This window comes from Drosophila ficusphila, unplaced genomic scaffold (assembly GCF_018152265.1).
Source record: "Drosophila ficusphila isolate 14025-0441.05 unplaced genomic scaffold, ASM1815226v1 contig_288, whole genome shotgun sequence".
Taxonomy (NCBI): domain Eukaryota; kingdom Metazoa; phylum Arthropoda; class Insecta; order Diptera; family Drosophilidae; genus Drosophila; species Drosophila ficusphila.
This window is the reverse complement of record NW_025064191.1, coordinates 610,890-638,465: the sequence shown is the minus strand read 5'-3', so window position 1 is coordinate 638,465 and position 27,576 is coordinate 610,890. Positions and strand designations below refer to the sequence as shown.

Sequence of the window (27,576 nt, the reverse complement as noted above, 5' to 3'; positions counted from 1 at the left end):
GTCGTGTGGCGTGTCTATGTGTCTGAGAATCTAAATAATTTATGAAAATGCTCGGGCTTACATATTTGACGACCCATGTATGTATATAGTTTCTATATCGATATAGACGTGTTATAAAATCTCTAAACAGCCATAAAAGTCAAAAGTTCTTAATCATATCTATCAATTAACTAGACGCGTTTACTCTGCCACTAAGTTGACGTAACTTGAGTTAATGTATCTTTAATCCGTACTTTATCTTTATCTTAACTGCTGCCTAATTCTCTTGAAATCGGAACTCGATTGTTACAGGTTAATCTGTTGGTGAGGGAGGGAACTCTATACATAAATACAAAGGTTGCGGCTCAATTCGTTATCGTTAGTTCGATCGAATTTGGATTTTGTTTGCTTTGGTTTGGTCTCGAAACTTGTGATTCAAATTACTCACTATGGCTACGATTACTTTGTATCTGTATTTGATAAATTAGCTGGCCTCCTTCTCTCTGGAGCCCCTCAAAAAGGTACGCACATCCGATTAAGACATAGAGATATATACTTATTACTTCGCGCATATATATTTTGATTCGCATAAAACTAAACGCTAGTATCGATAGCTTATCAAGTACAATGCTAAATGTATCGGTGTGCTTGGTTTTTGATATAAGTTTGAATTTCATTATCCGTTCGATTTCGATTTCAGTTTCCTTACGCCTAAATAAGAGAGGACACCAAGTAAAAACATTCAGTACACATTCATGGAGATACGAGTAGAGTTCAAAAAAGTCGATTAAGTACGATTAGAGTTTGGTGTGATTGTGTGTAGGTGAATACTTGGAGTAGTTGGTGTTGGTGAACGTTCAATGAGTTGGTGCTTAATGTCCAGTGTTGGTGAATCGTTAGTGCGTAATGGTGAGTTGACCTTGACATCTAGAAGTGTTGGTGGTGAGTTGACCCCGACGCCGAGGTGGGTCAGGGTCAAATCTCTTCGTTGGCGATCGAAAACATTCAATTTCTTGGGGTTGCGTTCTTGGGACAGGAGCTTCTGGTTCCACTTGCCCGGCAATTCGTTGTCGTCTAACCCATGGATCCCTCGATCAAATCTGAGCTCGGGGATTGGTAATTGGTAATCGTAATCTTAGGAAGGACACTAAAGGTGCGACGCGAGTCAAGATATGAATACGACTTGGTGCCCACGCAAAAACAAACATTACATCCTAATGAGTTAAGTGGTGAGTGGTTAAATGGCTGTGTGGATGTGTGGATGAGTGGTTTGATTATCCGTCTTTGGTTGAATTCGTTCTCTTTGTATCGAATGCAAAGCCTGGCCTCTACTCGCTATGATCGCTAAATATTCTGTATAAGGATATCCGTATTCTCTACTCGAGTTCGTATATAAAAATATTTAAATTCTTTAATCTGAAACGCGCAATCGCCAAAGTACATCTAAGTATTTTTTCGCACATGTCGCATATAAAAAGCAAATTCCGTAAAAGTGCTCTCTCCGCTCCGATCTATTAAAACATATATTGTTTCGATTTCGTTTGCATCACCTAATGACCACGTTTCGCTCTGGCGTTTTCAATTTGTCGCTTGTTTTGAAATTAGCAAAAGGTACGATCATTTAAATTCAATATCTTTACCGTTACCGTTACCGTTAGCGTGTATATGTGTCTATGAGTACGATCTCAGCTCTAGCTGCTATTTATCATATTTCGTGTATACATAATATATATAACGTATATTGTTGTCTGTTGTTTGGTTTTTCGTTTTTCATTTTTGTTTTGTTAGGTAGGAAATATGCTAGTCTTATAAATTTCACACATCAACATTTCGGTTATCGTTATGATCTCTCCTCCTCCTTCGCCTAGGAAATAATTTCTTATTTAATAAAATATATCCGCGTATATGTTAATAGAGTAATCTGTAATAATCTGTTTGTGTGTTAAAAACATCTAATGTCAATCCGAACCACAATTTTAAGAGAGTTTTGGAAAGTTCTTCAAGTGAAGGAAACACGAAGAGTACGAGTATATCGATATCGTAATTAAGTTAGTTACTGGTAGCCTACTAATTAATCGGTAAGTATTCGGTATTATCCGGAATATTATCCGTATCATTATGCTAAGTTGGAGAGGGCCCCTGCTAATTGTTTGCTTCTCGCTCCAGCTGTCCGAAGTGCGTGTTTCAGTTGTTCAGGTCCAGCTCAAACGAAAGAAATCTAATTATGGACGGGTTCTTATCAATCTTGTTTGTCAACTCCTCAATACTCCTCCCTCCACCCATCTGATCAATGCAGACTGGATTTAATTTCCGGTTCCCCGGTTTCGGATTCTGTTTCGGTTTCGGTTTCGGTTCAGTTTCAGTTTCGCTTGCTCTGTTTTGGTAAATGCAAAACAAAATATCTTTACTTTCCGGTAAAAGCTCATCAATTGTTGGTCGATCAAACAACTTCGTGGGGGGTGGTTCAAGGGGCGTGGCGGGGCGTGCGAAATCAATCTATAATCTGCAGAAACCTGGTTGGTCTTGAACTAAATCTAAATCAGCTGAAGCTAGCCTCTTTTTTGGGGGATTCACTAGACGCTCCCCAGCACTAAAACTAAAACTAAAACTAAATTGTTGCACAATTGCTTTGACTGGCTAACCGTTATCGTTAATCGATATTATTGCACAATAACTACGATTCTTATCAAGTTCATTCACTAATCGTTTAAACTTAAAAGTTATTTACTCCTTTGTAATTTGGTGGGATATATGTTGTATTTGTTGTTGTTCATCATCATCATCATCTCCGTTTGTTTTTGATTAACTTGATCTTAAAAGCACTACAAAACGAAAAGAAAACTAAAGAAACCAAACAGAACTGAAGAAAAACGAAAATTACATTATCTGTTTATATGTATATATTTACGATTTCTGTATTTTGTAGGACATAAGTAAATATAAGCATATGTAAATATGGTAATAGTAAGCAATATATATGATTTATGTTGTGGCTATGTTCCATTATACATTTAAAGGCGCATATTAAACAAAGTTAAGCAAAGAAACAAGGTAAATAATAAGTGTGTAATTTAAAAGATTAAAATAGTAAAGTAAAGGCAACTCGACCTCGGTTTGATTAAACAAGTACATATGAAATATTGTAGTAAACACCGATTAGCATTTATCGCTATTTATCGCTTTATAGTATCGTATATCATCTTTTTTGTTGGAAATCGAGAGGACGACGAGTACAAATATTAAGGCTACACAGTTAAAACATTTCTCGTTTAAATATATACGTATATATTAGAGTGTTTGTGTGGATCTCTCAGATCGCCACCTCTAAATCCCTCTTAAATACAAATTCTCGGACAGTGGGCCACAAAAGTCTGCGAACGACGGAGCCCACTGCCGCTTATTGAGTGTGAGTTTGTTTAATATAAGTTTAATTTGTTTGTTGTATTCTTTAAATATAAATGTAATTTGTTGTTTGTTAATATAAATTTAATTTGTCGTTTAATATAAATTTAATTTGTTTGTTGTTTTCATAAGTCTATTAACGTTTCGTTTTTGTTACATTTAAAGCGTTCTTGATTTGTTTTCTTGTTTTTGTTTTACGATTTTGTTTTACGATTTTGTTTTACGATTTTGTTTTTCGGTTTTGCTTTCTTTTGATGCTCCTAACATTGAGTAGAAAGTGAAGAAAAGTTCCTCTGCCCTCGCAGAAGGTTAGCATATTCGTTACAATTTTACAATAAATTTCGCACACTGAGCGGTGCAGGACAAGAAACACAAATCGGAAACACAGATCGCCACTTTTCCGCTGACATACTAATCGGTCGGTCACACAGCTTTTTTGTTTTGTTTATTCAATATCCATGCTTATTTAACTATGTATGTATTCTAGTTGAATGGTCCATAAAATTTCTATAAAAAAAGAACTCGTTAAATACATCTAGGTCTATTATCTAGATAAGGTTCTCTCGACTTTAAACAGAATCTTAATCCGCCGAGTTGGGCTTTTCGTTATTGTTTATTACAATTGTTAGCTGCTGGTTGCCGTTATTGTTTATACACAAAATATATCCATAATATAAATGTACTCGAACCACGTCTAAGTCTAGTTCTATATATATTTGTTTGCATTTACTCGTATATATTCACAACACTAACGTTTCTTAATTACTCCTACGCATGCTATATGCTATATCGTACGCTTCATCCTTCTTTTTCTACTACAAAAAGTGTTATTTTTATTTCTCTGCTGTTAAAAAGTTAATTACTTGGTTAAAAAAACGATTTGTTGTCGTGCTAACGCTATTGAATCCTGCACACTAATTAGTTAACACATAGATGCATATTCAGTATCCGTATCGCATTGGTTATTTATAATTTTAGGTAATTTCTATTCGCCGACGACGACTGACAAAAAACGTTCGCGCATTTCTCTGCTTTCTGTTAAAACTACATCACAATAATTATATGCTATATCCTTTCCGTCGGAGTTTGTTAATCCCGATCCCGAAATCGCCTACTGTACACACAGCTGAACTAGGAAGGGGCAAAAGAAAAAAAATGGGGCTGGTGCTGATTTCACGATTGCCAGTTACTCAGTTTATTATCAGTTTTAAAAAGTTAGGGATCAGATAATCCTCTTCTTTTCTCGACTCGTAAAAATTTCTTGAGTGCCTGATCAAGAGTAACTATCTGTTCGAAAACCAAAGTACCTTCATATCTCTTTCTCTGAAGGAGAACAAGAGTTCTAATAAAATGTTAACCGGCACTCGGGAAATAGCTCCCCTTATAACCCTCCGAAAAAATAACTCGAGTTCGGGAAACCAGTCACTAGCCGGTTAAAAACTCCTGCTTTGTGTCAGTATGGATTTCTTTATATAGGAATTGGCGTCCTCCCAAGACCGAGTTCTGATTACCTTGTTGGGTTTACTCAGAAATCGACCCGAGGGGAACGAAGATTAGTTGCTCGGTTATTTTATACGCGACAAGTTAAGTTAAGTTCTAACTACGAAATACTTTAGGAAACCTATTTAACAAGATTTAGTTTATACTTTGTGTATAGGATAAGTGGGCGTGTTTAAAGTAAGCCAGGTTTGTACATATCAAACTTGCATCTATATTTACAGATTCACAGATCTCTCTGGGGAAAAAGCCTAAAACAAGGGTTGTAGTAGGGGCAACTCTAAAGCCTAAACTGCTAGATTGCTTCTTATTTAGTTGTTGGGTTTTGTACTTTAGTAAACTTTCTCATGCGCTTCTCTAGTCGAAAGAATAACTAAAACGCAGATCTCGTTTGGGACACACATGGGTTAAAAGTAGGGGGTGTGGAGTCTAAAGTGAAACGTGCGGCAGACTAACTTGCGCTGATCAGTTTAAAATCGGGTTTCGTGGGCTCCGGCTAGCTCTATTTAGATATATCTACGCGTATATTTACACTGGTTCCTATAGTTATTTGTTGTTGCTTGTCGTTAAACATAATTTAGAATCGTTACTTGTATCTTGTATCTGGTATTCTTTCGCTTTCCTGGCTATTCCTATGAGTGAGTTACGAGTGTGTAAAAAAGTTCGCCTTCTACCGATCTATCCTCTACTATATCTATGAGCTATGTAATTGTTAGTTCCCCTCGTGTTGATATCGCCCGGGGTTATCTATTTAATTTATTTGCTTTTTGTTTGCTAGTAAGGTTTTTGCGGTATTCAATTTGTTGCGGTTCTCTACTCATCAACCTCTCCTTATTTAATTTGCATCTCCTTATTCAGTTTTCAATTTATCATCTCACTTCGCTTCGTTTGTTTGTTGCTTGTTTGTGTAAAAGGCAAATTGCATAACAATGTTGTTTATTTGTTGTTGTTGTTTATCTCTGGTTGGTGTTGTTGTTGCTGCTAAGTTTCGTTTTCGGGTTTTCTGAGGTACTTGCTAGGGAATCTCGAAGCTTTCTCATTAACTCTAGTTTCTTCTGCGTTTGCGTTTCGTTTGCTCTTGCGTTTGGTTGATATATAGTATTCATAATAATAGTGTTACATATGCATGTATATAATATATAAGTGGATCGATTATAGAGAATATTATGTGGAAGTTATCAATAAAACACACGACACACATTAATGAAACGACGCTCTTGTTCGAAGAAAAACAACTCGATATGCTGCTATACTACTTCACATATTTCGAGGGTATAGAAGCTACAGCTGTGGTGTTTGTGTGTGTGTGAGTGTGGGTGTGGGTGTGGCAAGGTGTGGATGTGCCACAACTTGCCAAAAGGGTAGCCTGAGCACTGTACACCCAGCTGCGTGTAGGAGTGCTGTACATTTATTGCAGTACTATTTAAAAAAATAATAAAAACTAATGCTAGCAGAAGTGGTAATCAATGTAATCAATGACCCATGCGATGACTTCCGAGTCCCGATGAGCGGGATCCCGAAAAACTAACTGAGAACTGGCGACGAGAACTGCAGGTCGGGGACTTGGACTCGGCTCAATGTTGCCGGCGTACTTTACGTGTTGCTGCTGTGTTCGATGAGGATGATGTTGCTGCTGTTGCTGTTGCTACTGTAGCTGCTGTTGCTGTGGTTGCTGGTGTATCGTCACTGCTCGTGTGCAACATGGAGTTGTTGTGGATGATAGTCTGCTGCATGAGCAGCATGAACCACCAGCACTGGGTCAGCTGCAGTTGCTGCTGCTGCTGCTGTTGCAACTCTTGGCTCTGCTCCGGATGGTCGTCAACTGCCTCGCCCGAGGCCACGAAAGATCTGGGAATAGAAAGGGATATGCCACCATTAGTTTAAAGTTCGCTACTCGGCAGAGAGCTCTGAATTCGGCATCCGGCATCCCGGCATTTCGACTCACTCGAGCGTTGAATCATTCATTTGGGCTCTAGCTCAAGGTCATAACAACACATTCAGTGGTGGTGGTGGTGTGGTGTGTGGTTGGGTGGTTCTTGGTTCCTCGTCCCTCATCCCTCGTCTCTGTCTCTCCTCATCGCCCCTCTCCCCGCCAACTCCCTTGGTCGGCCTACTCAGCCCCATACCATATGTTGGTGGGCGCGAAGTGCGCCGCGTGTTTGCTGGCGGCTACCTGGGCAGGACTGAGCGGTCCAAACTGGCTGTACTGGGTGGGTATCTGGATGTGGGCCGGCAGCGGGTGTGAAGGAATCACCTGTAGAGAGGATCACAGAATTTGTTAGAGAGACATTTACATACTATTAAAGCTGGTTTATCTTATAACCAATCCTTCAATTGGTTACTCACCTGGCGACTGGAGCTGTTGTGCGCAGGAGGCGGGGCCACCACCGCCCGGTTGGCGTACGCGTAGCTGGGCGCCGCCTGCGACACGAACACCGTGGGCCTCCTGTAGATGTCGCCCTGCGCATAGATGTCCGGCTGCAGGAGGGCGGCCGCCGCCGTCGAGGAGGGCGATCCGCCCAGCGGAGTCCCGGCCTGGTGGTGTCCGTGGTGGTGCCCGTGCCCGTGGCCGTGGCTGTGGTGGTGCGGATGGGGGGCCACGCTCGAGGGCGGCGGCTGGGAGGCGCCCGGCAGTCCCACGCTGCCCGGCGGCGGCTGCGACGGCTGGCGGTAGACCTGCGGCGGACCCCACGAGGGCGGACCCACGCTGGCCGCCGCCGCCGCCGCTGCAGCAGCCGCAGCTGCGGCCGCCGCGCTGATCGAGGACGAGGAGGAGGAGGAGGCCGAGCTGCTCTTCGAGTGGGCGAGGGGCGGGGCCACCGCGGGGGCCACGTAGCTGATGGGCGCCACCGAGGGCGCCTCCCGCTTCGGATGGGCCAGCGGCACCGCGCCGCCCGCGGAGGTGGGCGCCCAGGAGGAGCGCTTCGTGTCCAGCTGCTGGGAGGTGGCGTACTCCGGGTAGAACTCGGCCGGCTCCTGCTTGGTGGGGATGTGCGGCAGGCTGGCGGCAGCAGGGGGCGGCGGCTGGCTGGCCACTTGTGGCTGGTAGCCGCACTCGCTCTGGGCGGCCATCGCCAGGATGCGCTTCTTCTGCGACTGCCCCGGCTCGTACTTGATGCTCGTCTGCTGACTGGGCTGGGGAAGCACCTGCTGCGGCGGCGCCTGCTGCTGCGGCTGGTACTGCTGCGACTGCTGCTGCTGCGGCGGAGGAGGAGCCACCTGCTGGGATTGCTGGTGATGGTGCTTGGGACTTCCCACGGCGGCTGCGGCGGCGGCGTGGTGGCGACGGCGGGCGTCCTCCGGATCGTGGTCACCTACGGTTACGCATGGAATTACTAGCTGGACGTGCGGAGCCTTGTGGCTGAGGCGACTGAGATGCGACAGGGATTGGGGATTGGGAGCAGGGGCACCAAACTGAGCGGCGGATGAGGATGGGGCAATGGTGGAGGTGGAGGCTGAGGAGACTGAGGAGGAGGAGTGATGGAGGGAGTGATGCTGATGGTGGCTGCTGGTGGAAGCGGAAGTGGAACTGGAGATGGAGATGGAAGCAGACGTGGAGGAGGACTTGGACGTGGACGAGGCTTGGTAGTGGGGATGCGTCGCTGATTGATTCTGAAGCTGATGCTGAAGCTGCGATCCCGTTCCCGATCCCGCTCCCGATCCTATTCCACCTCCACTCGCTGGCTGATGAGGCGGGTTGAGATGATGATTCGGATTTAGATGATGAGGGTGGTTCTGATTCTGATTCTGATGGTGGTTCTGGTTCTGGTGGTGGTTGTGGTGGTGGTGGTGACTACTGCTACTTTGGTGGCTACTGTGGCTACTGCTATGGCTACTGCTGTGCTTGCCAGCGCTGCTGCCGCTGCTGCTGCTCAGTTGGTTCTGATTCGGATTCTGATTCGGATTCTGAGTCTGGGCATTACCATAAATCTGCTGCGGCTGCTGCTGCTGCGTGTGCTGTTGCTGTTGTGGCTGCTGCTGCTGATGATGCTGCTGCTGGTGGGCGCTGCTGCGGCTGCAGGAGGAGGAGCTCGGAGCATGCTGCAGCAGGCTGCTGCTCGTCTGCGACTGGGCGTGCGCCCGCTGCTTGAGCACCGGCACCTGGGAGCCGCCCCCCTCGCCGCCCTCGTCCTCGCTGTCGGAGATCGTGATGACCGCCGTGGGCGAGGGCGTGTCGTGGATGGTGATCGTCGGCTGCTTCACGTGCTGCGGGTGACCCACTCCTCCCTGCTGGTGCGGCTGCTGGGCGTGCGGATGCTGCTGGTGGGCGTGGGCCGGCGGCTGCTGGTAGACCACCGCTCCTCCGGCGCCTCCGCCTCCGGCGTTGCAGTTGCCCACGACGTGGTGGCCCGCGGAGGAGCTGTACGGCTGGGCGTGCGCCACCGGCACGTGGTGGTGGTGCGACGAGCTCGACGAGCTTCCGTTCACAATGTCTGCGGGGATAACACTGGTTAATAAATACTTTACACTAGAGGAACTCTACGTTTCAGTTTCCATTTCCATTTCAACTGCTTCTCTTCAGCTTCGAAATGGAGATGGTCCTGACTGATGATGAATTCGGTGATCCATCTGCACTCACTGCTAGAAGAGGCGGCCGAGGAGGCCACCACCGATCCCGCACTGGCGCTGTATCCGCCTCCGCCGCCTCCGTAGTTGCAGTTGTGGTGGGCGTGGTACTGCGGCGACACGTGGGCGGTCCGCTGGTAGCGCTGCTGGTGCGGCGGCGAGCTCTCCTTCACCCGCTTCTTAACCGGCGACAGCTGCTGGTGCTCCTTCTTCTCGTGGCGCGGCACGCGGTAAGAGTTGCCCTTGCTAAAAGCGGTTGGGAATTACAATTCGAATTAGATTGAAACAGACAAAAGGCAATCCAAACGAGCACTCACGCTATGTGGTGAGCCGGCGACTCCTTCTTGAGATCGTTGCGTGGCAAGTTGAGGTGGTGCTTGGGGTAGATCTCCTCCACGTTGAAGAGCGGCGTCGAGTCGACGATGAGCGAGTGGGCGGGCGCCTGCTGCGGCCACGAGGGCACCAGGGCCATCTGCCTGCCGGTCTGGGGCCAGGCCACCCCGCTCGCCTGGACGCGGTTGGTGAGCAGCATGCGCTGCCCGGAGGAGGGCTCCACCATGGACACGGGAACGGGCACGTTGACGTACTGCTGCGGCGGCACCTGCAGCGGCGGCTGCATCGTGGCACTGCCCACCACCACGTGCTTGGTGGGACTGGGCATCGCCTGGTATGAGGGCGGGCACAGGATGTTCGAGACCAGCTGGTGCTGGAAGCTGTCCGTCCTCGCAGGCGGGTACTGCCTGGCCACGCCCCTTCCGTTGTAGATCTGGTAGAGGCCCTCATAGGCCAATGGTCTTCCGTCGCGCACCAGTCGCTGCACCTGGCTGGTCAGCTGGTTGTTGATCGTGAACGTCATGTTCTCCGTGCTCGAGGGCACGAAGTTGGTCACCAGCGTCGACGCAGGTTGCACTCTGTAATAAATCGAATTATAATGGGTTAATACGGAATCAATCTGGTAAGGAACTCTTATAGCTTACGTGTGGAAATCGCCGCGGCGGCAGACCTCCATCATCTGGACGGAGGCCTTCACGTTGTTGCAGTAGACGTAGTCCACCAGATGGGTGAGCCGCGTGAACGAGTGGTTGAGCGCCTCGGCGGGCGTGAGGCGGCGCTCCTGGTCGATGGTCAGCATGCGCTTCAACAAGTCGATGAACTCGCGCCGGTCCGTCTTCTCGGCGAGCAGCTGGCCGCCCTCGAGGTCGGTGGGCACGTTCACCTGCCCGATGTCGTCGAGGCAGTTGAAGATGTACTTGCGCGCCTCCTTGCTCTTCGTGTTCGTCTCCGCCTCGTGCTCCTCGGTGGTCTTGAGCCGCCAGAAGGGGTACGTCGAGTCGACGTCGCGGTAGAAGAACTTCGAGGTCTTCGAGGCGCTGTTCAGCATGTGCTCCGTGGGCAGGCCCTGCGTCTGCGAGATGTACCGGATCTGGTCGAACTCCGAGCTGCCCGGGTAGAGCGGCCACCCGAGGAAGAGCTCCGCCACCACGCAGCCCAGCGACCACATGTCGATGGCCTCGCAGAAGGGCAGCCCGAGGATGATCTCTGGTGCGCGGTAGTAGCGCGACTGCAGGTACGTGTTGCACACCGTCTTGCTCACGTGCGAGGCGCTCCCGAAGTCGATCACCTTGACGCGGTACGGCTGGCGCACCGGGTCCACCAGCATGATGTTCTCCGGCTTCAGGTCGGCGTGGATCAGGCCCAGTTGCTTCAGCTTCAACAAAGCGGTCAACACCTGAGGAGGAAATAAGTTTAGTTAGTTGCAAGTTAAAGTAGTTTCCGTTTAGGAGGAACTAACCTGCTCCAGGATGGGCCTGATGTACTTCAGCGGCAGCGGCGAGAACTTGTTCTGCTTGAGGAAGTCGTAGAGGTTCTGCTCCAGCATCTCGAAGACCAGGCAGGTGTGGTTCTTGTGCTGGAAGCACTCGAAGGCCCGCACGAAGTTGAACTCGTCGGCGTTCTCCTGGCTCAATCGCGAGAGGATCGAGACCTCGATCTGGCCCTGCCGCGCGTACGAGGGGTGGTTCTTCAGGATCTTGATGGCCACGATCTCGGAGGTGCCGCGCTTCCAGCACTTGACCACCTGGCCGAAGGTGCCGCGTCCCAAGAACTCCAAAACCTATCGTTGAATAAGGGATTAACTGGTTAATCACTGAATAGAATGGGTGGAAATAAGCATAGTACCTCATACTCCGCCGAGAGGGAGTAGAGCACCTCGTGCTGCACCAGCTGGTAGTCGCCATCCGCTCCACTGCTCGACCTTTTGCTGGGGGGCTGCGTGTTGGCATGACCCCCCGAGGTCGCGACCTTTGTGTGCGCCGTCTTGAGGCTGTTGAGGTGCCCGCTTTCCGCTCCTGATCCCGCTCCCGTTCCCACTCCCACTCCCGATCCTCCAGATCCCGCTGCTGCTGACGAGTCCTGCTGCACTGGCGGGCCGTGGCTGGAGTTGTATGAGTCCACGCAGCCGCAATCACAATCTGAAATTAGTTGGAAAGAGCATTCATTAGTGATCGATCTAGTTGGGGTCCCTGCTTAAGTGGGAACCTCTTCTAAGTAATTTTCTTATGACCAAGGAGATCATTGTTCCCTCTGTGCGAATCTCTTCCGCTTCTTTGTGGGGGAAATTCTCCTGTGCCGTGTTTTTTATTCGGTTTCAGGCAATTTCGCTACCGCGCAATCTTAACGTAGAAATGCAACTGAACGCAGTTCCCGAGAGCCATTCATATACCCGTATGGCAATCGCATATAGAAATATAGAATCCGTATCTGCGCACTCACCACAGCACTTGCGACTTGTCACCGCCCCCAACAAAGCCGAAAAAAGGAAAGCATTATGGGAATTGGCCAACAATACTGAGATGACTAAGTGAATTCGAGTGACAGGGAAGCGGAGACATCGGGCAGACAATGAGGAAGCTGCTCCGATAGCATTTATCCATTCAGAACAAAGAGCTTAGAGGTAGACGTATCCAACTAGTTACAGATTAAACAGATGGGGAACCTGTTGCCGATCATAGATGAGTTAATTCCTATTTATAGTTATTAACAAGGGGATCCAAGAACTTTTCCCTCATTATCCAGCAACCTACAATTATGGCAAACACATGGCGAGTTTCCTGCCAATCCATCCATCCACTTCCTTCCGTCGACTTCCCCGTAGTCAGGCAACTAAAAATAGGAGCAGTTAAGTAGCCCACTCCGTAACAACCGACCAGCAACCTCGACTGCGACTGCCGCTTCTTCACGTGTATTCACATAACTTAATTAATTTACGTCAAAGGACATTCGATATGAATGGGAGCAAAGGGCACGAAAATAGCGAAAGGCGGCAGCCCACGCACTCCTGGTCAATTATAACCGTTTGGGGAAGGAGCTGTTTCCCGGGTTTCCCGGGGTCATAGGAAGGTTCTCGTGGGCGTGGCTGGCCTGCCCGGGAAAAGGAGAAGGTATAGGAGCAGGGAAACCGGACATCGGAGTTCGGAGAGGAGAGAATGGCAATCAAAGCCCAAATTAAGGACACACGCGATGAAAACGGAGAAGGTGGAGAATTTATGGCGCAAACTTAAGGCGACGGCAGCAGCGGCAAACGAAATGAAAACTAAATGCAATAAATTATGCAAAATGGAGCGACGAGAAAACCGAAATCGAAATGGAAATGGAAAGGCAGGCGGCCAATGGAGGTCACCGCGAAGGCAAGAGTCAAGAGTCGCCGGCGGAGGCAGCGAAGGTCAAACCGAAGGTTGCCCAGTTTCCAAGCCTCGTCAGCCTTCTTCGCGCCCCAAATTCGATTGCTCTGCCTCGGAGAGGTTCTGCTCCTGGCAAGGACTTCTTGCACAACGCTCACGTGGCAGCAGCACAAGCTGAATGAACGCCTGCTGCCACCAGCAACAAGTTACGTGAAAACACTCGGAGAAAATAGTTGATTCCTCTGAGAAGTAACCTTCCGAAGTGAGACTTGTTTTACTGTACAAAACTGATTCGAATTCCCTGAGAGTTGAATGGAATATCTTATTCGTTTTATCAATCATATCATCTAAATGAATTCCTCTATTTTCCTTTGCTAGTGCACATCCAGCACAAAAGTTTGCCAGTGCTTTGACATCATTTGCCCCTCGGGTTACACAACGCTGCATCGCCAGATGAGGGAAAAAAAATAATAAAACCGATTTTGTTTACGCAAATCTCGGCAGCAGAAGCCGAAGGAAAACCGGGGATGCGGAGGAGGAGGAGATGCAGCCACATCGGTGGCAGCGTCAAAGTTGCAACGTGACGCAGTTTTAGCGAACAAAACGAATCCGAATCCGAATCTGAATCTGCGCTGCCTGCGGTTTCTATTCGCAGTCGCACTCGTATTTGTGTTTCAGCTTCCCCCTGCGTTGCGCTGCGTTTTGCAATTTGTGTGTCTGTTGCATAAAAGAGCCAGCCAACTGTAAATGGGGGTGGCGGAAGGGGCGGGATGCATGCGGGGGTGCATGAACCCAAAAGGGGGCGTCGTATCGAATGATTTGCGGGGGCGTTTGCCCGATGCATTCGATCAACTCTCAGAGGTCCGAAATCGAATTGCTGGCTTTATTTGTGCAAACAAGAAGTTGCGTCTTTGAGTTCGGTGATATCTTCTAATGGAAATGGAAAGGGGACTCCACTCTTTGGGGTTGCAACAATGCGAAACTTCTGCCATTTCTCTTGGGGAATAGGAAACATTTTGTGTGTATTTTTCATAAGAATTCCCAAGACTTCTCCTGCTTTTCCTACTAAATTTAAAGTCCCCGATTGCCCCTTTTAACCCCTTGGTGGGTAATATCGCACTTCGGAGTACAACCAAGTGGTTCCCAGTCACTGCTATCGCCAAGTTGTTATCGGGTGTTATCGGTTAATGGTCGATCGCACAACAAGTTCACTGCGGGTTCTACGCAGAAACCCAATAAACTGATAAACACCCTGGAATTGTGCGACTGGATGGAACAGGAAAGTGGGTTGGCCTCGAACCGAATGGCTTGACTTGGCAAAGGGTTTTGTTTTCACGGATCGTTCCCGTAATTGTAGTCATCGTGTTGCACAATAGCCAGCTCATCTGGCCAGTAAACAATTATCCGCCCACGTGCTGTAATTGCTGAGCATTCGATTACGCCATTTTGGGGAGGCTGTGTGGGAAAGTCGGATGTTGCACTGGCAAATAAATAATTATAAATCGTCAAAAGGAAACCGGCAATAATTCAGAGAAAGTTTCGAGAACTTGTGGGCTTCGTGGCGGAACTCCACTTAATTCGTATGCCGCGTTGGCTTTCAGCAGCTTTATGCTTTTCAAAACAGAAATGCAAATTCACCACCTAAGTTTTTGTGCCTTTGTGGAAATGCAGCCGAAAACCTTGCAGCGGAAGTTAAACAAAGCGAAAAACGAGCATAATTGCACACCAGCGAGAAATTCAAAATAAATTATTTACAAAACGGAAGCGGAAAGGCGCTAAATGAAAAAAAAAAAAAAAATGAAAAAGAGGTAAGGCAAACGGGCTGAAAAACAATAACACAAACGCACAAGAGTTGTGAGGGGGAAATGGTTTGGATGGAAGCAACAGGTTAGTTGGCTTCGAACCAACTCGTCTGAACTCCGGCTTTTGCTATATAGCTATATGGTCCGGAATCTATAGCTTCTCCTTCCCCCGTTGTTGTTGTTTTTGTTGTTATTGTTATTATTGTGTTGCTGCTGCAGTGCGTTTGCCGCATATTAAATGCGATGATTAATCGACGCAAACAATAAACAAGGAATGGGGAAAAAACCAGAGAGCAAGAAAAACTGGGACGAGACCCGGGAGGAGCTTACACTGAGAGCAAAAAGTAAGTATTAATGCATGCCTCAGGGAAACCAAAATACACGATAATGAGTTACTTTCAAAAAGAACTAAGCACTTTATGAAGTGGGCAAGGTGGAGCAACAAAAATTGAACGTTTCCATATGGTAATTACGTTATTTCAGCAAGAAAAACGATCGAAAAACAGGAATTAAGGCAGTAACTGTAATACTATAATTTCGTTTTCGGTGCACGGCGTATTTGTATGGCAACATGAAGAGGGGCTGGAAAAGGGGGAGGGGATTCGTTTCGGGTGGAAAAGCGGGGGAAGGCAGTATAAATATTTGTCGCTGCAATGAGAGCAATGTACGGGCAAGCATTTCCACTTGTCAACGCACCTGACGATGCCAACAAAAGCAACAACAACAACTACAGTAACAACAACAACAGAAAGAAACAACAAAGGTGGCACCTACAAAACACGAACCTACAGACACGAACAAAACGAAGAAAACAAGTTCCAAAAGCAGCAGCAGCAGCAGCAGCGACAATTGCTCTGCCAACAATGTTGCCGGCGACCTCTCCTCCCCTTTTGGCCCCTCCTCCCCTACGCCCCTTTTACCCCCCCCTGCAATCAGTATGAAATGGGAGCAGGCAGAACGTGCAAGAACAACGGAGAAAGTTGCGATGAAATTCGAGAGGAGAGAGACGTGAAGACTCAGAAGGCTGAGCAATTACCAGTAGCTTTCGTGATTCTTCTGCTTCTTCTTCTGCTGCTACTGCTTCTTCTTCTCATGGCTGGTCATTATTATTGATGTTGCTGATGTTGCTGCGGGGCTTTCCACATGTATGGCCGATGCATTTGCTTTTTATTAAATGTTGATGATGCTGCCACTGCCACTGACTGATGTTGATGTTGTTGCCATATGCTGGTTCTACAGCTTATGCCACATTGCTGCTGATGTTGCTGCTGTTGTTGCTGCTGTTGCTGCTGCTGATGTTGCTGCTGTTGTTGCTGCTGTTGTTGCTTCGAAAGGTATTGCTGTTGTTCCTGCAGCTCGTTGTGCTATTTTACAAATGCGATGCTTTTGTTATTGCTGCTGCATTTGCCAATGTTGCTGCTGTCTTGGTCTAATACTTTTGCTCCACTGCTGCTGTTTCTGTTTCTGATTTTGAGTTTGAGCTGGCTTCTGGTGTTGCTGGTTGTGCTGGTGACTTTGTTGTTACTGCTGCTTCTGCTCATTTCTCGTTGCCTTGCTTCTGCTGCTGGCGCTGCATATTTCATGGCCTGTGTTGCATATTTAACACCCGATGCCGAACATGTTCACATTTGCATACTCAACCCAGCACAACTACAGTGTTCCCAAGCACTAAGCACCAAGCACCACAATCAGCGGATCAACTTCTCGCAGAAGAGGAGAGTGAGCGAGTGCGGGGGAAGAAAGAAGCCAAGATCTTTTAAAATTGAGATAATGCCAAAAATGGCAGTCGTGCAACAAATTGCAGCGACATGTTGCTGCTGCACAAAGAAGCGCGCCGAGAAAATAAACTGTCGCCTTTCTAAAAAACGAGGCAGAAAAAGTCACATGAAAAACTCGGGTACTTTCACAATAACGAGAAAAGGCAGATGTGCAAAAATACATGTGAACGAGAAATTGTTGAAAACAGAGCTTGGTGTTAATATAGAAAACTTTGTTTGCTAAGCATTATTAACTAGTGTATCCTAAGATTTGACCCCCAAAGACGTATTGACGTCAGAAGGCCTTCTAATCTGCGATCAACTCGTTTGCTCAGCTGCTCTCCAATTAAAAATGGTTGAAATCAGCACAATGTTTTCAGGTTCTCCCACTTAATCGAGGTGTTATCTCAAAGTGAGCAGCCACCAAGTCAGACAGGTTCTCGAGTCAATCGTAAACGAATCGTTGATTCCAGCACGGCATCGATTGATAATGATGATTGAAACGATGACCGGCAAGGCAACAACTTGAGGTGCATGCAACATGTTGCCAAGAAATGCAATTTACATATTTTCCAAATGGCAATCGGAAGTCTGTATTTTCACATTTTCCACGCTTAGCCAAATGGAAAATGCAATAAATCAAATGCACCAGCAGCAGGAGCAACAACAACGCTTGAGTGCTTTTCTTGTTTCGAGTCGGCAAGGCAAAATAAAAGTTGCCACTTTTATCCCCCCCTCACTTTGCCTCGTTTTGATTTGTGTGCTTCTGCAGCTTGGCAACAATATGGCAAACAGCAGCGGCAACAATGCCGATAAAAAGAGGAAATGAGTCTGAAATCGAAGCTATAAATACCCTTGAATAGAGGTTATTTCCATAGCCCTTCCCATTATGTGGAACCAAGCAATCCAATCTTATATTTCTAAACATAAATAACAATAATTTTTAAATACAAAATACTTTATCATACTTCAACTTGTAGTTGATTCATTAAAAACCCACTGAATCGAAGAGTATCCAAAGTTCCAACAACAACAGGCTCGATAATGCCGAAGTTTTTGCATTTGTTGTTGTTTAATTGTTTTTTTTTAGTGCTGGCATTGTTGTTCTTGTTGCTGTTTTCATTTGTGTAATTGCATTGCACACTTGATTGCATTCAAGACGTCGACTGAGGCAGCGCAGTCGATTACAGTGACGCCAATAAAACCAGCGCCCAGCCACAACAAGTCCCCCGTCGATCGTTCCATCTCTTTCCATGCACAGCAAGAAATAAAGATCACTTTCAGAAATGATTTTAAACCTGTAAAAGGTCAGCGATGAGTTGTTCTGGTGACTTATCGACAAGTACTTTATCTGTTGTTCTCGTCATAAAAACTTGATACATATCGATTTGTAAACATCAACTGATACTTTTGTTGGTTAAAGTCGACTTGGGTTTCCTTCGGATATCGCCACTATTGCTCCTGTACCGCAACAATGCAGCCAGCAAACAAGATTCAATTACAGAAAATACGATAACACAAAAAACGGCCTTTAAAGAGTTGTTTTGTTTTTGTTTTTTCGATGCTTTGTTGTTGCTGCTGTTCGGCGGATCTGCCAACAATAAACAGACAGCAACAGCAATATCAGAGAAATTTCCATTGCAATTTAAATTTAAATTGCGCGGATCTACGGCAGCATGGTTTTTGAGAGTTTTTCCAAGCAGTATCTGGCGCAGCTAGAGCGGCACAAAAAACGAGGCACCCACAACTCGATAACCACGTACAGCTGAGGTTGAAAATATAAGACTTCAACATTTTTCAAAAATGTTTTATTAAACTTATTAAAGATAAGTTTTATGAGGAGCCGAGGGACCAATAAGAGATTATTATCATGATTGTTGTTTTCCAGTTTGAAACTGTTCAAGTGGACGCAAGTGTAATCGACACTGGTTGTGGAACGCAAGTGGATTCGTTTTCCTCTGTGAAAGCTCTTGTGCCGCCGCCGCCGAGCGGCAGAAACGATGGCGGGTGGCGTCAACCTCCACCCATTTACCCTCCCCTTTTTTCAGCCCACTCGAAAGCCCCCTAACGATCCGCTTTTTGATCTCTTTTCTCGGCTGCTTTTCGCTGCTTTTCGGTTAAATGTTGCATGCAGTTGACAAGTCGACAGCAGCAGCAACAAAAATCATTTTAAATTAAACGTAATTCATGGCATAAGAAACCGAAAATACCCAACACACACAGCAAGCGAAACAAACCAACAGAAATGATACAAAATTAAAGGGAAATTTGTTCACCGTCAACTTTTCATTGGGTGAAAGTTTTGCTCTTCGCAGATTAAGATCAACCATTCGAAATAAAGCGAATTGAAATTGGCAAATTGCACAGAAACCTGAAATTGGATGATAAACGAGTGGGTCTATTATGCGAAAGAAAGGCAGAATCATTATTTTATTTGAATGCGATCGCGAGATTGTCAAGGCTTAACAATCCATTGCCGAAATAGCTTTTAATTGTACCGAGGATTGTTTCGAAATCGATTCGGGAAAACCGTATATGAAAATATATTAAAATATACATCATATATACATATATCATTCAGTATATAAGCTACTAAACATAAAAATGATACTTGATACAATGAATCATTTGAAATTTTGAAACCTTGTTGATGTTGTTTTCTTTGTAAAAAAGATATTATCTGATTTGTACCTGTAGCTCTTGTAGATATATCTTTTGTTTGAGCAACTATTTATGAAAAGATTCCAAAGCCTCTAATTTTTGTTCTTAAATTTTCAAAACAGTTTTAGAAAAAGCCGGTGCTAACTGTATACAACCTTCCATCTTACCTGAACTTTTGTGAACCCCGAACCCCGAAAGCCTTTCCCCCGAGTTGCTTTTATCACTTGGCGTTCTCACATTCCTCTCGCAGTTGTTTATCGAATAGAACCCATTGTAATTAGGAATTCTGCACTTTTTTTTCTCAGTTTTTGTTTGCATTTTTCCATGTGGCCAGACTAGCGAAACGACTTTGTGTTGAAGTAAACAAAATGTTGACGACCGCTTAGAGGTCGCTTGTTTTTGTTTTTGTCTTTAGTCTTTAGTCTGGCCATAGAATGACAACTACAACAAAAGCATAAACATCGGGCCACATAACTCTCGCAGTCGCCGTCGCAGTCGACGTTGACGTCGACGTCCTTCAAGCGAACGAACATTAGAAGCGTAACGCCAGCTGCAATGACCTAAAGTAACCCATTGGAGAATGCCGGAGAACACTAGAGACTGGCTGAGAATCGCAGAGAGGAGCGAGCGAGAGGCTAGCTAGTGTTGCACAATGCGGTGACAAGAGGGCGGAGGGGGCGTGCCAGCGACAGCCGACGGAAGTGGGCGCTTTAAGTGGGCGTGGCCGCATAACTCTTGAGGTGTGTTGGTGCAAGTGGGCGGGCGGTGGGTGGCCTTTTCGCTTGAAAAGCAACAACAAACAAGAGCCCAAGAAAAATAACTAGGAGACTCTTGGTAAGAAAGTGGAATACAGATGGAATTGACTACATTCAGCAACATAATTGATTGGTTAATAAGAGCAAAACAGTTGTTGATATTTTGAAATTCTATGGAATTGTATTTTAAGTTCGTTCTATGCACACCACAAATGTGATGTTATGAAAACGTTGGATTTGTTTGTTCACTTAATTACCATACAGAATAATGAGCTGCATGCAAATGGTGAAAAATCTTGTTTATCATTTTATAAATACGTCACAGCTTCAAACGAGAAGTGATGCGGATCTGGCGATAAATATAGAGTAGAGCTTGTACGTGAGTGAACACTGTAAGTTGGTTATATATTGTGCACACTTGCACCGATGAAATGTGCATTGCAGGGTATTTTTATAACTGGCAATTTAGTTGCGCCCAGCCAAGCGGAGTTAACTCCAATTGAGGTCAAACGCTCAACCGAGCGTCGGGAGCAGTGGAAAATGGAGTGATGCGGAGGGAGGTGAGAGAGGGTGGAGGGGGAGGGGGGAGGGGGAGTGGAGAAGTCCATGCCAGATGACAGAGGACCGAGGAGTCGCCTCGAGACGCGACAAGAACTGCAAAAACAACAGCAACCAAATATAAATAGCATCAGCTAACCAGAACCAGGCCTCTGTCCATCTCTTTCGCCCAGCCGTCTTCCCTCTCTTTCTTTCGGCCGTGCGTCAAGTCTAACAAGTCATCATCATAATGATCATCGCCGGGAGAACTGGAACAACGACACTACAGACTACAGTCGGAGAGCAACAACAAACAGAACTGGAAAATATTTTGACGCATGAAAGCAGCGCAAATAAAATAAAGAACGGAAAAACAACATAAATGGCAGCTCAACTGGACGGCAGCCACTGATAGTAATCATTCACCCCATCCGGGGATTCACAAGCAGGACAGAAAGGTGAAAGAATACTCCCAGACTTGTGTATGTTGCTAACCTACAGGTTATTCTTGGCTCCAAACTATGGCCCTAATTAATATGTTTATAATCATCAATATTGTGTTGCCAACCCTTTTTCGAGTTCTGGATATCAAATTCCCCTCTCGATTCGCAATTTTAACGAACCCCTCTTCGGGATCATTAACGAAAAGTATCAAATTTTTGCATCGGGTCTGCGCAAAGTTCAAGCCAATCCCACAGTCAGAGTTCCCAGCAGACCCAAAACGCGGCGAATCGTTTTCAAATTTCGGTTTCCAATGTAATTTAAATGCAAATGCAAACAGCCTGAAGAAGTGGGGAGAAGAAGAAGAGACCCGCGGACGGCCAAAGGAAATGAAGCAAAAAGGGAAAGCGTGTCAATTTGATTGAAAACACAAAATAAGCAAAACGAGTCAAGGGGTTGGCTGGGACCAACGAAAGGAAAAGCCAGCAGCAGCGCAGAAAAATAATAAAAGCAGCGCTGTAAATTAGAAATCGAATAAAAAATCCATTGCACACGGAGCAGAAAAGTTAAAAAAAGGAAAACATACGCAGAATAAAAGCAAAAGCAGACGCCAATTGCAATGCAGATGGAAACTCAACTTTGGGATTATTGATTCGCATTCCATTGATTTGCCTGTTTCTCTTTCTATCGGAATCGCAGAGGAAAAGTGACAGAAAAACGACGACATGAACAACAAAATCTCGGTCGAATGTGGCGGCATTTGGAAAATACTTAGGGTTTTGCGAATTTACAAAGCGAATAGCACTTTCGAAACATAGCTATTCGCTATCACATACAAGTCTTAAATAGAATTTTAAATAACCATTAAGAGTATAATGCCATTTCTGATGAAACAGTTCGCCTGTGTGCATCATTCCTTAATAAATCTTTCGAATATTTGCGCCTTGCGATAATTTTGGTGAATTGTTTTAATTTTTTCACAGCCAAAAATAGATTTTAAAGCTGCTCATCTGCTGGTAGTTCTTCATTAACCTCGTCATTATCGCATCTATTTCTGTGTTTGTTGCGCTGCTGGATTTGTCATTGTTGTTTTTTCCCATAATGACGATGACAAAGACGAGTTCAAAAGTGCAATGACATTATTATATCATCCCCTTTACTATGCACTGTACACTAGCAAAAATAAGTACTAAGCGAATGAAATATTGCTTTAAATTGAGGAAGGAAAATGTTCGTAGAGAGTTGGAAAACGTGTGCTGATAAGAGGCACATATTATTCCATTCAGACGAAAGGCAGTATAAATGCTTTTCATTTAGCACTGTTGATAAGGATAGTTCACATTTGTTTTTAGCAGCTGTAAATGAGATAACGAAAGTCGCGAGCCTCCCTCCTCGGAGGCTATCAGTTAAGTCGGCGGCATTATTGTTACAGTGCGGTTCTTGGTACGCTGGAAAATTTAGAAAATTCCCTTTGTAATCATTCACAAGTGGACATGAGTTATGGGTCGTGAGTGCGACACTTGAGTGATGAATTATTCACCCCGCCCCCGATTCGCTAGCCTCGTTTTGGCCGCCCAACCTCGTGGAAAATAAGCCAATTCCAATTCCAATTGGGCTGGCCTGCTGCTGCTCGCTGTTGCTGTTTGTGTTCGGGTATTATAAAATATGGATCAATCGATGCAATATGAATTATGGCTAAGACGGGGGCGCAGGGGGAATTCGCTATTGGCGCTTGATTGGTTGTTCGACGGCCTGGCGTGTTCTAGTTAATGTAATTGACACGCCTCTTTTGCATGGGCATTTTAAATTTTACTAAACAAATTTTTCAGCTTGAATCGAGAGCGGGGCAAGTCAATAGAAGCGTGTAAATTCCTGAACAGATCGACATAAGACATAAGCTATGCATTCCAGAGCAGATATTTCCTTCCCAGTTGAGGAAGACAATTTTCTTTCTTTTTCTTTATTGTTCGTAATTACCGTTTGTGTTGAATAATTTTGAATGAATTGAGGTGTACGAAAACATTTCATTAACAAGACGGAGAAGCGAGCGACCACACGACGTATGCGCAATAAAAACACAAAATATTACTCATACGCCATGGCGAACGCATAAAACGCACGAAATGTGTTTCATTTCAGGCAACAGCCATAAAGTCGAACCAGCTGAAGAACTCGAAGCGGCAAAGAACAACAACGGGCCACATTTAATGTTACGAGCCGCAAAAACGCAAGAAAGCAAGTTCAAAGACCCGAAAGGAAGCCAATACCGAATGCCGAATACCGAAGATCCCCCTATAACGAACTTGCCCATAAAAGTGGGCGTGAAAGTTTACCCCCGAAAATAGTCCAACGGAAATGGAAACTTCAAGTCGGAGCTAGAAGCTCAAATGGAATTACAAGCATATGGCATGACAGGAAGGAGAAACAGTTCGGAGTTCAGGGGAGGGAAGGCAGAAGGCTGCCCAAAAACCCCCAAGGATGAGAAACTGAGTGGCCAGCAATAAAAGCCCATAAAAAAAGGGAAAATTGTTCATAAATTAACATAAAAATAAGGCTAAAAATGCAGGCAAAACTTTATGAAATTTCAAAAGAAAAGAAAAACTAGCGAAATATGGAAATGGCAAGAGGAGGACCACTTCTCGTAGCATTCAAGCAGCCAATTCTGAGAAAAACCCAGACAAAACAGAACTCAGATAGCCAAAACGAGCAAAGGGAACGAGGCAAGCCGAGAATCCAAACAAGAATTGAACAAAACATTAACTTTTTGTTTTTGTTTGGGGCGAAACTCCCAGTGACATTGGGCTAGGTTAAGGGTAGGATAAAGGGGGTGGTATGTATGTATATAGACAGCAGACCACGCTGACATCACTGGTCTATAATCCATTTCTGGGGTGGCTCAACCAGCGCCAATATCCACAACTGCGGAGTGGGTTTATGTTGCAACATTTCGCCGAACGAATGGCCAATGACTAATAGAAGAGGAGGGACAGCCGCACGAAGTGCCTGAGGAATACAGAGGGCTATCGACTAAGCAAAGTTATCTGCTAAAGACGTAACAAACTAATTATAAATTAAGAATAAGGTATACTTTTAGTGTATTTTATTTACAGTTGAAAAGCAATACAAAAGAATGCCCATATCAATTTCGTTTCTGGTGAAATGTTTACAAAGCTTTGTTTGCTTATAAGCGCAAGTTGAACCTGTGCATTTGCATATTAATGCAGATTTATTTTTATACCTATTTAAAGTGGTCCGCTGCAGGTGAGTCACTTGCTCGGAGGCAACCCTTTTGGGACAGGGTACGAAAACAGTTTCGCAGCGAATGGAGGCAGCGAGCAAACAAACTGTGACTCAGAGACGCAATCGAGTACGGCGGCCAGGGGCGCGGGCTGAGGGGGCTTCACCGAGGCGGGGACACAGCAAAAGGGGGAAGGCAGCTGCCACAGACGGGGGACAAGTTTCACTTGGCTCGAGTGGGCTGGTGGAGAAGTTTGGCGCCGACGTCGTCCGCTGAATGTGAATGTGGGCTGACAGTTGGCAATAGTTACACCCAACCCCTTTCGGCCACCCATGACCGCCCCCTCAGCAATTCAAGCTGCAAACTGAATCAGCAGAGGAGCAAAGAAGCGGAGGGGAAGTCAGCCAGACAGCGACGAAGGCTATTAACATAATTCATCACACAAACAAGCATTCGTTTAATTAATTATACAAAAATGTAAAACATTAAATTATAAATTATACAGAGATGCATAATTAATGTTAATGTCGTTAATTCCGCCTTTTGCACTTATTAATCAAAGCCAGCCAGCAGAAAATAAATAGTGGATTGCTGCTTAGATTTATGGAATGTTTTTGTCCGAGTGAAATGAGACGAGCTCAGGAATTTGTCAGTTGACTGCCTGCAAAGGGTGAGAAAAAGCTCGGAAAAGTCACCCACTGAGATACCTAAAGAAAACAGTAAGAGAAATCTACACTTATTAATATTAAATTTTCACTTGTATCATCAGTCGTCCCTCAAAAGCGCATTTCCTTCTGACAGAGTTCGAATTAAATTAAAACAATTGCCCTACTCAGCGGTCAACAGCATAGGCTGTGCAAAAAAAGCAAGTGAAACGCGTGCAACGTCCAAAAAGCATCGAAAAACAAGAAATGTAAAGCAGAAAGAATATTTCCAACTTAATTGCCCAACCAGAAAAGCAAGAAAAACGAGCACGGTCACCTTTTGGCTCCCAAGAGACGAGGCGAATTTCATTTTAAATATTTAAATTCTGTAATAAGACAAGAATAAATATGTGTTCGCCGCCTTAAAGGCACAAGAAGCTAAATCCAAGAGGAAAAAACAAAAAGAAGCGAAGACCAACCACAATGTTGCCTAACTGCACCTTGGCTGCAATGTTTTTTTTTTTTGCTTGCCTTATCTGCATTTTATGGACGAGTTTTACAAGAGAATGTTTGCCTTTTTTCCTCCTTATTTCTCGGCCACAAATTGCAGAAGAGTAGGTAGATGGGGGCTACATTTCTGTCGCATAGTTTCGCCGAGTATTTTTTATGTTTTTCTTTTCTTATTTATGCCTGCCAACATCAACATCGTCGAAAACGTCTTTTTGCATATTCAATATTTTCATTTTGCTGGGCTTTTCTTCAGGGCTTTTTAGTTGAAATGCTTAAAATGCACAATTTAAGATTGAAGGAAACGGGCGAGGTAATTAAATAAAATGCGAAAAACATGTCAAATTAGCAATAATATGATTTTTCATAAATAACACCGCTTCGGGAATTTGTTGAGTTATCTTTATTATTTATCAATTAAAATTTCTTGAACTCAAACTTCCTCCTGAGAAACCTTGGATAACTTTTATTTCAACCTATGTAGCACATCCGATTACTTGGAAACGAAATCAATAAATTAAAGCCCATGTTAAAGAAGGTTTTGTGTTCTTCGAAAAGACGCTCCAAAGAGTCTTGAAGGCTAAACAAAATTGTCTAATCTAAATGTATATTTATATCTATCTATATCCGCATATCACAATGGAAAAGTGTTTCTGTTGGCTAGAGCAAAAAAAGAGATAAAGAGACCCACAATTTTTTATTTCAAAACCGATGGTGTTGTTGCTTTTTGTTTTGCGTGTATTATGTATGTGAAACGCCCCGGCACGAACGCCTGAAAACAACAACATCGATAAATAATAGCGAGTAAAAACAGTTGAAAACTTGTTTTGGCTTTAATACGTAGCAAAAGCAAAAAGGTATAAAAATAGCGAAAAGCAAAACAGCGAAATCTCCCATTAGTCATCCAATTTTGCCTTTAAGCCACAACATTCGCCGACTACACACCTGTAGAAAGCGAAAACGACAATAATAACAGGTAAACTACAGTCAGATTGTTCGATAAGCGAACTAAATGCTAAACTAAATAAACAAAAATAGAGTGACAAAAAAGAGGCAGTAAATCGTGGGGTTGTCGTGTAAATTCTGACAGATTTTGCAGGCTAATCCCCGGAAAAAGGATACAGTGAGCCCTTCTGAAGTGGAACCGTACTCGATGGGTTGGGACCCTCTAACCATCATTGGAGTAGAGCTGTAGGGTGAAAACTCATCAGACATCATCACTCTCCTTCCACAGTTTTCCCCTCTAGTATTCCTGTAGGCACTATTTGGATTTTCCTACGTTTCCCACACTTCCACTTCTCCCTGCTCCCCCTTCCCCATTTCCCCTGTGTCACCCATTTTGTTTATCTATTCCCACAGCGAGGAAAGGATTTTAATAGAAACTTCTCTGCAGGGCGTCCCAGCATGCAAAATGGAATTAGCAAAAAGCGAAGAGAAACAGAGGGGATATTACGTGGTATGCACATACATATAAAGAACACATAACAAAATATTTCCACAGTAAGAATAGTGTCCTGTTTGAAGTCCTTTTAGGTGTTCAACTATCTTTTCAAGTTACTATACAACAATACAAAATTCAAAAGTCAAATGCTCCTTCAGCACTTCTTTTTCTACCATCCGTATCTGAATTTAGAGCCATTTTGCTCAGTGTAATTGGGAAAAGACCCAATCTGGACAAAACAGGCAAATAGAGGCACGTGTTGCGGTGGTTTTTCCTCTCTCCTGTCAACGCAGGATGAAAATGTATTCGAGCTTTTCTTTTCGTGTGTAACCCAAGCCGCTTTTAACGTTGATGTCGGCTTTTTCAGCCTTTCAACGCCCGCGCACAATTTTCCACATGTCCGTTGCTGCTGTTGTTGTTGCTGCCTCTCAATTGACTTTCTATAATTGCGTTTAATGTGTTGTGACGGAGGCAAGGCACCTAGGGCCCCCACCCCCCCAATTACTGCGCCACCCAATCTATAAACCCCCCTTGTACGTAGTGCTCCCCCCTCGCTGAGCTTATTGTGTAAGACCGATGGTTCTATTTCGGTGCCCCAATGCTTTCTCCGTTTGTTTTCCTTTATTTATTTTCTTCGCACCTCCCCTACTTTGTTGCATCGCCCCTCGC

General features: G+C 45.0%; 1 protein-coding gene across 2 annotated transcripts in view; it reads right to left on the bottom strand.

Annotated features, from left to right (window-relative positions):
• Positions 1 to 2,861: 2,861 nt before the first annotated feature.
• LOC108099041 (homeodomain-interacting protein kinase 2) overlaps positions 2,862 to 27,576 on the bottom strand; it is a 36,672-nt gene continuing 11,957 nt past the window's right edge. The window contains exons 3-11 of one of the 2 annotated variants that reach the window (XM_017202302.2): positions 11,623 to 11,915; positions 11,237 to 11,557; positions 10,422 to 11,173; positions 9,762 to 10,355; positions 9,458 to 9,690; positions 8,802 to 9,311; positions 7,225 to 8,192; positions 6,824 to 7,132; positions 2,862 to 6,726 (exon numbers count right to left, since the gene is read on the bottom strand). In XM_017202302.2, coding sequence (XP_017057791.1) covers positions 6,989 to 7,132; positions 7,225 to 8,192; positions 8,802 to 9,311; positions 9,458 to 9,690; positions 9,762 to 10,355; positions 10,422 to 11,173; positions 11,237 to 11,557; positions 11,623 to 11,915 — 3,815 coding nt within the window. In that variant the 3' untranslated portion in view covers positions 2,862 to 6,726; positions 6,824 to 6,988. Of the gene's footprint in view, positions 6,727 to 6,823; positions 7,133 to 7,224; positions 9,312 to 9,457; positions 9,691 to 9,761; positions 10,356 to 10,421; positions 11,174 to 11,236; positions 11,558 to 11,622; positions 11,916 to 27,576 lie in introns of both variants that reach the window. The other variant, XM_017202301.2, reaches the window with a different exon arrangement.